Here is an 11,963-nt window from a genome sequence, read left to right as displayed (position 1 = left end):
TAGAAGGGTCTAGGCCCGAAACGTCAGCCTCTCTGCTCCTGTGATGCTGCTTGGCCTGCTGTGTTCGTCCAGCCCTGCACCTTGTTGTCTCTTATTATCACATAGTCTGCTATTACACACAACTCATTGTTAACCACTAACGGTCACCATCAATAGCTATTCATCCTCCTAGCCAGATCATTATCTACTCCTTTGTCTGCCCAACTGTTCTCTCTTCTTGGGCTCTGTCCCCACCTACTCCTTATCCCCTCCCCATACCCTACTGTCTGCATATAAACTGCCATTCTCCAAGCTACGATCAGTTCTGAGGAAGGGTCACTCCACCCAAAACGTTAGTTCTAATTTCTCTCTACAGATGCTGCCTGACCAGCTGACCTTTTCCAGCATTTTCTGTGTTTATTCCTCAGGACCTTATATTTCTCATCAACTTGTCTTTAACTCTTCTAAATTCCAAAAGAGCAAGCCTAGCCTCTCCAACTTTTCCTGTAAGACAACCTAGTCATTCCAGGGATTAAACAGTCAATCTTCTAGCCATGTCAATATGCTACCCGTTTAACCATGAGATTTATTTTCTGTAATAACCTTGACATGAGCACTTTATCAAATGCCTTCTGGAAACCCAAGTACAAATCCAGTTTCCCTTTATCCAATAGAATCATAGGAAATTAGTAAATAGAAGGATTAGGCCATTTGGTCCTTTGAGCCATTCAATATGATCATCCACGATCATTCCACTCAATACCCTGTATCTGCTTTCTCCCTACCATTTGATTGTTTTCGCTGAAGCATGTGTTATCTCCTCAAACAATGCCAATTGTTTGATCAAACATGATTTCTGTTTCACTAAACCACCTTTTATCGGAGCTATCCAATTTAGTCCCCATGAGCTTTGTAACCTTTAAAGGATATACAATTTTGTTTGCACACTATTTTGTATTCAGTGCAATCTTGCACTGATTATCTTGTCATCATTTCATTTACAATTGATGTAACTTTGCGCAAATTGACTTCTGTGTTTAGTGACAAAAAAACTTGATTAAATTTTGAAAGAAATTCACTTGTTACAAATTATTTTAGGATTCACTTAGAATGTTGACATGAAAATACTAATTCTTCCTGGCAATTATTATTAATGTACTTGAGTTATTAATACATACTTCACAATGTAAGTACTTAGATTGTGGCATATGTTTGCCTGGCATTTAAGATAACTCAATCTTTTCATTTGCTAGAAATCATATACTATGCTCACTATACCCTGTGTGAGTTGACCTCATCTTTTCTTCCAAGCTAAGCTATACTCACATTCGGAGTTGACTCAATATTTAACCTCAAAAATGCATTTTTAGTTGTGCTTTAAGTCAGCATATGGGATCAAATAGCTGATATGGGACATGCTGCCTAGCAAATGTGTGGGAGATTAAGATACACTCACAAAGAGCAGACAAAACATGGCAAATGAACAGCAATAGCTGCTGTGACAAAAAGAATGAAATACCAACTTTGAGCTAAAAGTATTTGTCAAGTAATTATGCTGCAAAGGAATTTGATGAAAGTGAGAAACTGTTGTGAGAATGTAAGAATGAATCTTCCTTGAAGATTTCCAAGACCAAAGCACATTGTACCTATTGTTGGCCTCAGTCAGGAGATTACATTATAGGTTCATCAGCCATAGATGCAGAGAATAAGACCATAAGGTATACAAACAGAATAAGGCCATTCAGCCCATTGAGTCTGCACCACTATTCCATCATGGCTAATAAGTTCTCAAACCCATTCGCCTGCCTTCTCACTGCAACCCTTGATCTCTCGTCAATCAAGAACCTATCTCTCTGTCTTAAATACACTCAATGACTTGGCCTTCACAGCCTTCTGTTGCAACAAGCTCCACAGATTCACCACCCTCTGGCTAAAGAAAGTTCTTCTTGTCTTAGTTCTAAAGGGTTGTCCCTTCACTCTGGGGCTGTGCTCTCGGGTCCTAGTCTCTCCTACTAGTGGAAACATCTTCTCCATGTTCACTCTATCCAGCCTCTCAGTATATTCTGTAAGTTTCAATCAGATCTCCCCTTATTCTTCTAAACTCCATCGTGTACAGACACAGAGTTCTCAACTGCTTCTCACATGACCAACCCTTCAACCCCGGGATCATTCTTGTAAACCTCCTCTGGAACCCCTCCAATGCTAGCACATTTTTCCTTATATACTGGGCCCAAAACTATTAACAATATTCCAAATGTGGTCTGACCAGAGCCTTATACAGCTGCAGCAGCACATCCATGCTGTTGTATTCTAGCCCTCCTGAAATGAATGCTAACATTATATTTATCTTTCTTCTGGCTATTTGGACTGCATGTTAACCTTAACAGAATCCTGAACCACGACTCCCAAGTCCTTTTGTGCTTCAGATTTCCAAAGCCTTCCCCATTTAGAAAATGGTATATGCTTTTATTCTTCCAACTAAAGTGCATAACATTACACTTTGCCAAATTGTATTCCATCTGCTACTTCTTTGCCCACTCTCCTGGCCTATCCAGTTCCTTCTGCAGACCCCCCATTTCCTCAACACTACCTGTCCCTCCACCAATCTTTCTGTTATCTGCAAACTTAGCAACTGTGCCCGCAGTTCCTTCATCAAGATTGTTAATGTATAATGTGAAGAGTTGTGGTCCCAACACTGACCCCTGTGGAACTCCACTAGTCACAGGCTGCAGTCCTGAAAAAGGCTCCTTTATCCTCACTCTCTGCCTTCTGCCAGTCAGCCAATCCTTTATCCATGCCAGTACCTTGCCTCTAACAGCACGGGCTCTTATTTTGTTTAGCAACCTCCTCTGTGGCTCTTTTTTAAAGGCCTTCCAGAAATCCAAATAGATCACGTCCACTGGCTCTCCTTTGTCCTGTCTAACTTGCGCATTGCCTCCTCAAAGAATTATAACAGATTTGTCAGGCATGTCCTCCTGTTTTTTGTTTTATTTGTTTTTTTTTAGTCTTCGACAAGTAAAAATTACAATATAGATCTGTTGTGGTGCATTAAATTCAGTGATTGCATTCATAATTAAAAGAAGCAAGGTTAAAATGAAACAGTAAAAATAACCCAAGGTGAGATGATCCTCAGCAGTCTTATGGTTGTCTAAGTGCAAATACTCAAACTAGCTGTAAATTGAAATTGCATTTTGAGAAACGGTCATTGTTTGTTTCCTCACCTCCATTAAACATTTTATGAATGGATGATCCAACTACCCTTAGGCCAACTGAAGTTCTTTATTGGTGAATTTATTCTTTCTGTTCCTTGTGACCTTTTATTAGTGGCAGATGATTATCTTACCACTGTGGACTACACTGACTCAGTCACAGTGGTTAGAAATACTACAAGACTGTTTTGTTTAAATGAAGTAGTTTGATTCACTAATGTTGAGAAACATGCTTCATTTTATATTATGTAAAGATGAGTTGGCCTGATTGAATTAAGAGTCTATACCCAATTGATATTCTGTATATTGTTGTACAGAGGGTGATGTGTATATGGGACGAGTTGCCAGGGGAAGTGGTGGAAGTGGGCACAATTAAAAGACAATTGACCAGGTATATGGATAGGAAAGGTTTAGAGGGATATGGGCCAAATGCAGGGAAATGATACGAGTTCAGTTTAGGAAAGCTGGTCGGCATGGTCGAGTTGGGCCAAGGGACCTGTCTAAAAAGAAATTTCCCAAGAAAACATTGCAGCCTCTCTGCTGGAATGTTCCCTTCTGCCCTCACACAGGGCAATCCATCATCTTGCTGGGGCCTACCTGACCGGCCCCAGTGAGCCCCAACCTCCCTCACCTCCATCTGATGCCTCCTTCATTGTGGCTGAGTTCAGTGCAAAGGGAGATAGAGGTGATTTAATCAAGGCTTCTGCAAGAAGTATACTCTCCAGAATGAGCGGTAAATAGGAGAAGAGGGAATCAGTCAAGTACAGGGAGGAAATAGGAATGTAATTGTTGTAGGGGACAGTATAATTAGGGTGACAGATATCATTCTCCACAGCTGTGAGCAGGAGTTCCGAAAGCCATCTGTCTAATGCCAGGGTTAAGGACATGCCCTCAGGGTTGGAGAAGAATCCAGTAGCTGTGGTATACATTGCTAGCAAAAAATTGGTAGGGCTAGAAAGGAGGTTTTGCTGAAAGGTTTTGAATAGTTAGCAGCCAGGTTAAAATGCAGAAGCTCCAAGCTAATATTCTCAGGATTACTCCCTGAGCTACAGGCAAGCAGACACCAGGCAAATAATACCAAAGAGTTAAATACGTGGCTCAAAGATTGGTGTGGGTAGAATGGGTTTCAGTTCGTGGGGAACTGGCACCAGTACCAGGGTAGAAGGGAGCTGTTCTTATGGGATGGGTTTCACTTGAACCATGCTGGGAGCAGTGAGCTGGCAAATCGAATAACTGGGACTGTGGAGATGTCTGTAAGCTAACTGTGTATCTGTGTCTATGCGTGTGTGTAAATACCGGCTTACAAAGGAAGAAGATATGGCAGCATTATACGCAAGTTATTTGAAGAGTGGGACAGAATATGCAAACAAAGAAAAAACAATAGTGAATAGGGTCAAAAGGGAAAAAAAGTATAAACAAGCAAAATTAATGGCTTCATGTTAGCTCTGGTGAGTCATCTAGACTCAAAATCTCTCCACGGATGCTGCCTGACCTGCTGTGATTTCCAGCATTTTTTGTTTCCAGTACAGATTCTAGTATCTGCAGTAATTTGCTCCGAACTGTTTTCAAAATTAATGGCTCTTTGCTTTAATGTGATGTGGGCCAAATGCAGTTCAGTTTAGAAAACCTGGTTGGCATGGTCGAGTTGGCCAAGGGGCCTGTTTCTGTGCTGTATAACTCTAAAACACCCTCAACAAGGGCATCTAAGCACAGGAAAGGCTGAGACAGATGGATTTTTAAGGGAATCAAGGTTAAAGGGAAAAGGCAGGAAAGAAGAGCTGAGGATTATCAAATCAGACAGGATCTCATTGAATAGTGGAGCAGATTTGATGGGCTGAGTGGCCTACTTTGCTTTTATGTCTTATGACCATGGCAGTGATGACAGCTTCCAGTGGTACTGCTGGGACTAAACAGCTGCAGGCCCTCTATATGGCCAGTAGCTTCTAAAAACGGGTGTAGTATTTGGAACAAAATAAATTAATGAATAGCACAAATATAAGTTAACAAGTATGATCTTATCTCCATACGAAGACATGGTTACATTTTGTAGGCACAATAGAGGTGTTGAGTATTAATTAAATGGAGAAAGATTGCAGAAAGCTGTAGAATAGAGGCACTGGGGAGTCCTCACTCATGAATGGCAAAAACTAGCATCTAAGTTCAGCGGGTAGTGGGGAAGACAAATGAAACATTGGCTTTTATTTCAAAGGGAATGTAGTATAAAAGTAGGGAGGTTTTGCTAAAAGTACACAAGGCACTCATCAGACCACAGCTAGAATACTATAAAGAGTTTTGGGCCCCTTATCTAGGAAAGATGTACTGCAATTGGAAGAAGTTCAGAGAAATTTCACTAGGCTTGTACTAATTATGAAGGGATTGCTTTTTGGGGAGAGGATGAGCAAGTTGGGCCCCTGTGCTGATTGGAATTTAGAAGAATTAGAGGTGACATTATTGAAACAGCAAAGATTTTTAGGGGGCTTGACAGGGCGGATTGGGAAAGGTGGTTTCCCCTTGTGAGAGATCTTACACCAGAAGATACAATCTCACAGCAAGGGAGTGTCCAGTCAGAACAGAGATGAGGAGGAATTTCTTCTTCAAGGGTAGTGAATCTGTGGAATTCTTTACCTCAGAGGACTGTTGAGGCTATGTCATTAAGTCCATTCAAGGCTGAGACAGACAGATATTTAAGGGAATCAAGGTTAAAGGGAAAAGACAGGAAAAAACAGTTGAGGATTATCAGTTCAGCCATTATCTCAATGAATGGTGGAGGCGATTTGATGGGCTGAGTGGCCTACTTTGCTTCTACGTTTTATGGCCCTATGACCATATCAGTGGTGACAGCTTCCAGTGGTACGGCTGGGACTGAACAGCTGCGGGCCCTCTAACTGGCTGGTAACTTCTAAAGGCAGGACATCCTGCCTTAGTGGATCAGAAAGCACAACCACAGACAATTGTAAAAGCAGGGCCAACTGAGGTTAAATTTCGTCTGACCTTCCAGCTGTTCATCACTACTCTGAGAGATTCAGGTCCTTAATTTGTGCTAATAGTAACCAGCACATGATTTCCTCCTTGTAAATGGTACACTTGGAGATATTTTAATGTGCCCTTTTCGAATTATGAAATGTTTGAAAATGCATACAGTACAAGTATCTCTTTTTCAACACTGACTTGCAGGTACAAGTGAAACTTGAATTAATAGTAACTTTTGAGCATATCTGCGTTAATGATGGGCATACTTGTACACAAGAATGAAACTGATGTTAAAACTTTCAAATACCTATTAGTTCCTCACCTTTGCGGCAAAATTGGAATAATGCTCTTACTTTCCGGCACTCATGTACACACACAGTGTTGCATTTACACTCTTTGAAGAAAGACACTCTTATACACAGACTTACAACAACAAAAGGGAAAACTTGCATGCTTCAGATTCAATTTGTCAGTCAAGCATGCAAACAATGACAGCAAGGCAGACAGTTTCATGAAACTGATTAACTATTTGAACAACATTGCCCCACAGTGGCTAGAACCTGATAATGGATCACAGTAACTAGAAATGAATACGATGTCTTGGCAACATGGAAACAAATAAAACAATGCTTCAATGAGCACAAGCAAATGCCACTACGACAGCTGACTAAAAAAGCAAGTTACTACAGTGAATGTTACCTGGGAGCTCAGAAATTGTCTTGACATGGGTACAAGCCTTAGCATCATCTCCTGTAACTACCTGTCCTAGTAAATAAAAAAAGTTATTTGCATAGGCAGGACTAATTGTTTTATGCCACTTTAAGTTTTGCCCTTTTTAAAAAATATACTTTGATTCTTGTATAATAAATTCAAAGGGGAAAAAAAAAACTGAAGCTGCTTTTGTAAGAGTGCGGAACACTAATAATCTACAATATATAAATAAAGCTAAGCAACATATCAACTACCTATGAGAAAAAACATATTTTGCTTTTGCAACTCAGATAACTGTTGATTGTAACGGTTACAGGATTGGGTTTTAACTTGCTGAACCTTCAGAAGTGCCAACATTAACTTTTTATGTGCTAATTATTAAGATCCAGCCTAGAATATGAGTTTTTTTTTAAATTCATTCGTGTAACATGTGGGTCACTGGTTGGCTAGCATTTATTGTCTGTCTCTAGTTGCCCTCAAGAAGGTAGTGGTGAGCTGCCTTCTTGAACCGCTGCAGATCATGTGCTACGGGTAGACCCACAATGCCCTTAGGGAAGGAATATTAATATTGTCATAATGCGTGGTCATCCACCGCAAGATATAGAAATTGTTATTTGAAGCCAGATGTAAAAATTCTATTAATACATTGTATTTGTCCTAGCTCTTATTTCAGTGTGGCACAATCCTCCATGAAATGGCTGGAGTGATTTAATATGATTTCATAGAAGTTACTAAGGAGCTACATAGCATGCACGATATAGTAGCAGAGTGTCACTTGTAAAAAATCTAACAGTCCTGGATATACTACTAACATGCTTGCTTCCCAAATTACCAAGGGAACCTACTTTGGAGACTTTTTTTGAGAAATATAAAGATAAATCAATCCAGGCTGAGTCTGGTAGATGTTGTTGCTATACCTGACCAAATCTACAAGAAAACGTCATTTGCGATTATACGTAAAACTCTTTGAACAGTCCACCTGTACATCTAAGCATATTAAGGCTGGTTTTTGAAAAAAAAGATTTTGATTCGCTTAGATACAATTCCTAAATTTGACTTTAGTTTTAGGGAATTAGGACACTTTTTTTAATAACGTCGATATCATTGCTCTCGAGAGAAGCAACAAAATTGATGGCCAATGCTCAGTGAACAAAATATGACAAATTCACGCCAAAGGGTTTGTCTAGACAATTACCTGACAAACCATGAAGCACAGAACTCCAATGAAATTGACACAAATATTTAAAATATTTTCTCAAACTTACCAGCAGCCATTATATTAAACAAAAGGAATAAAGCTTCACTGCATTTACTCCACTTTCTATGGAATTTTTCCTTGAAAATGGCTGGAGACAGAACAACTGCCCTTATACCTCTTCAATTGCCACCATTCAGAGTTCCAACATTCTTTCAAGATGAAACAGCAACTTTCTTGAGTTACTTCCAAGTTGATTATCGTATTTTCTGTTCACAATATGGCCTTTTCTACAGTGGGAGACCCAACCCAGGTGTTATCCAGAGCTTCCAGTTGCCTGTCAGTTTAATCCTTTGTCCCAGTTTAACCTCTCTGTGCTCAGTATATTACACTGTTCTAATGACATTCAATGAAATCCTGGGAAATAGAACTTCATCTTTCGATTAAATGCTTCACAGTCTTCCTAATTCAACACTGAGCTCAACTATTTCAGACCATAATTTTCTATAATGAACAGACCTTTCTTTCCAGTCATTCGCAACTCCTTCAGATGTACCTTTTGTTCTGATGAAAGGATATTGACCTATTGACCTAACTTATCTTCTCCACAAATACTGCTTGATCTGCTGGGTATTTCCCAAATTTTCTGGTTTTACTTGTATCTTGTTTCTGTTTCTTGTTCAAATATAAATAAGGTTTGGGAGATCATAGAATCCTTACAGTGTGGAAACAGGCCATTCAGCCCAACAAGCCCACACTGCCCCTCTGAAGTGCATCCCACCCAGTCCCATTCCCCTACCCTTTCCCTATAACCCTGCATTTTCCCATGTCTAACCTCCCTAACCTAAACATCCCTACACACTACGGGTAATTTAGCATGGTCAATCCACCTAACCTGCACATCTTTGGACTGTGGGAGGAAACCGGAGGAAACCCACACAGACAAGGACAGAATATGCAAACTCCACACAGACAGTCGCCCAAGGCTGGAATTGAACCTGGATCCCTGGTGCTGTGAGGCTGCAGTGCTAAACACTGAGACACCGTACCGCACATTGCTCATTCTAGATAGTGTGGTGGTTATGTCACTCTGATTATGAGTGTAAATCTTGTGAATGGGAATTCAAATTCCAGTATCAAAGCTTGGAATTTTAACTCTGCAAATTTGTAAGAAGTTATTGGGTTACTGTAAAAACCCATGTACCTACTGATGCTTTTGAGTGAAGGAAACTTGCAGTTGTAAATTTATTAATTTTTAACTGTCCTCTAAAAAAGCCTAGCGAATGGCTTAGTTGCATTGAAAACACTGGCAAAGATACAACCAGTAATGGTCGATAATTGCCATTCATATCTTCTTAAAGGGTTTTTTGTTTTTAAATCAGGAACTGAGGAACATTAAATTCAAAGTTTCCATGAACAGGCAACACATGGAATATATAGATAACAAGGTCCAGAGCTGGATAAACACAGCAGGCCAGGCAGCATCAGAGGAGCAGGGAAGCTGACATTTTGGGTCTGGACCCTTCAGAAAATCAGACCTGAAACGTCAGCTTTCCTGCTCCTCTGATGCTGCCGGGCCTGCTGTATTCATCCAGCTCTACACCTTGTTATCTCAAACTCCAGCATTGGCAGTTCCTACTATCGCATTGAATATATACTTTTCCTTCTCCTGAAGAGTTGAGAGGGAACTTCTTGCCTGTACTGTTAAGATCACTGTTGTACTTATGCAAACAGGACAGGGCAGTATCCTATATTATTGCAGAATACATTTTACATTAAATGCCTTTGACTGACTTTTTCAAAAGGAGGAAAAGGTCAAAACCAATAGATATACTTATTACATTTATGATTATCAATATAATGAATACTTTAAATAATGGCTAATCTGCCCTGAGCTTTTAAATACATTTAATTTCAAGAAATTTGGTTTAGGGCCACCTCCCTTAGTTTTAATCCCACTCAGTCCACTGGATCCAATTTTCATCAAACCAATTTGACTACAAGAGCTACAAGGAATTATAAACAAGAATGAGAAAAATAGTACTCCTCTAATCATTCATACCCAAACATTGCAGCAACTACAACACTGACAATATTCAATGCAAATTAATGATTACATGATCACCATTATTCGCATGGAATATTATGAAAAAATTCAATTATTCTTAACTCAAAAAAGTTATTTCTTGTTCAAAAATTTCCACAGGATTCTGAATGAGCTGAGTCACAGATTGCACCAATTTTACAAGCTATTCCCAACCGAAAAAAGTGCCTTATTTCTTGATAAACAGCAAAACAACAGAAAATTAGAAGCTAGTATTCCTACCAAGAGTAAGCTCATACCAGCGTTGTCAATCTACTGCTAAGTGGGAACTTAATTTCTCATTACTAGCTGCCTGTTGCTATCAGTCCACTTCGTGCAAAATCTCTCAAAAGTAGAAGGTGCCAGAAAGAAGACACAATAAAAGCATTTAAAAAAATTCCCTGCCCTCATGCCTCACCAGGGTTGAGAAGTATCTGCCCTACATTGCAAAATCATAAAGATAAAACATGACTATAGGACAACAATTTCAGGGGAATAAGTAATTAGACAGCAGGCTATGAGCTAACATAATGGTATTCCATATCTGCATTGTGCAATTATTTAATTTTAGGATCTCTATCATTAATTTAATCTATCTTTCACAAATCAAACTAGTTGACGCACTAAAGCTTCAAAGAAATGTATAATTTTGCATCACTACCGAAAGTAATACAAAACAACACATAATTTGTATTTTGTAAACTTTTACCTTTGCTAAGCTGCACAGGCATGCTTTCAGACTTCATCATTCGTTGTTGCTGTTGTTGTTGTTGGGTATGTTCTACCATGGCTTTGTGGGAGGATGGGTGGGTTGCAGGATTGCTGCTGTAGTTCGTTCCAACTGGAAAACCACTAGTGCCACCAACTAAAATAGCTGGATTTATCAGTTTCCGTCCAAGGTTCATTAGGCTACTGGACACTTTATTGATGTTCAGGGGAGCAACCTTTGCTCCAGTGCTGCAAAATGATTTGAAAAGTTGAGGATTTAATGTATAAATTGCCATATTTAGTAAAAATATAGATATAAAATACACCTGTACACCTTGACGGCACTGAAAATCAATTTTAAAATTACGAGTGTATAAACGTAAGGTATAAATTAAAAAACATTCACAGCTTGGAAATACAAAATAACACTTTAAACAAAAGCACATCCCTGAAACATGGTACAATTTAAGATAAGTACGCAAAGACTAAATCAGAATAGTGACAACAGTGTCCTTGTGTGGGGGGCTGGTTAAAATGAAAAAAATTACCCTAAATTTTTGATGAAGCAGAGCCCATGCATTTCCTTACAAAGGAATAAGATGATAAGAATAGGTATATTGTATTGGAAACAGGTAGCAAATATTGATTAGGTGGAAAATAGCGTTAAGTTTATTGAACATAATGCACAAAGATAAGGGGAAATAAATGAAAAGGAAAGACACAAATGGTAAACCCTTTTCTTCAAAAATTATTTTTTCTAATATTTATTTGAGTTAACAGGTCTCAAGATAGCAGAACTTTGATCAAATTTGATAAATTTGGAAGTCAAAAGTCTATATGGTCAGGTCAGGTTTTAAAAGCAAAATATTCTGGAACCAAGCAGCAAGAAGGCTATTTTAGATTGATTGAAGTTCATGATACAGGATTAATTAAATGGGTACATAGGAAAGGATTCTCTAGATAGGAGTGATCATGGTAACAGTAATTAGTCATATGTTGAGAAATTTTGGTCTGAAACTAACATCTTAAAATTAAACGAAAGCAATTACAGAGTCGGCTGAAGTGGAATAGGACAAAAGGTGGAGAAGCAGTGGAATAGGACAAAAGG

The 11,963-nt window shown here is 39.1% G+C and overlaps 1 protein-coding gene across 1 annotated transcript in view; it reads right to left on the bottom strand.

Moving 5' to 3' along the window:
- tbc1d5 (TBC1 domain family, member 5) overlaps nucleotides 1-11,963 on the bottom strand; it is a 203,910-nt gene that overhangs the window by 76,838 nt on the left and 115,109 nt on the right. Inside the window, exons 13-14 of the mRNA XM_048608053.1 lie at nucleotides 10,857-11,104; nucleotides 6,858-6,923 (exon numbers count right to left, since the gene is read on the bottom strand). Of these exons, the coding sequence (XP_048464010.1) occupies nucleotides 6,858-6,923; nucleotides 10,857-11,104 (314 nt within the window). The remainder of the gene's footprint in view (nucleotides 1-6,857; nucleotides 6,924-10,856; nucleotides 11,105-11,963) is intronic.

The sequence above is a fragment of the Rhincodon typus genome, chromosome 2 (genome assembly GCF_021869965.1).
Source record: "Rhincodon typus isolate 14 chromosome 2, sRhiTyp1.1, whole genome shotgun sequence".
Lineage (NCBI taxonomy): Eukaryota > Metazoa > Chordata > Chondrichthyes > Orectolobiformes > Rhincodontidae > Rhincodon > Rhincodon typus.
This window is presented reverse-complemented; position numbering and strand designations above follow the sequence as displayed.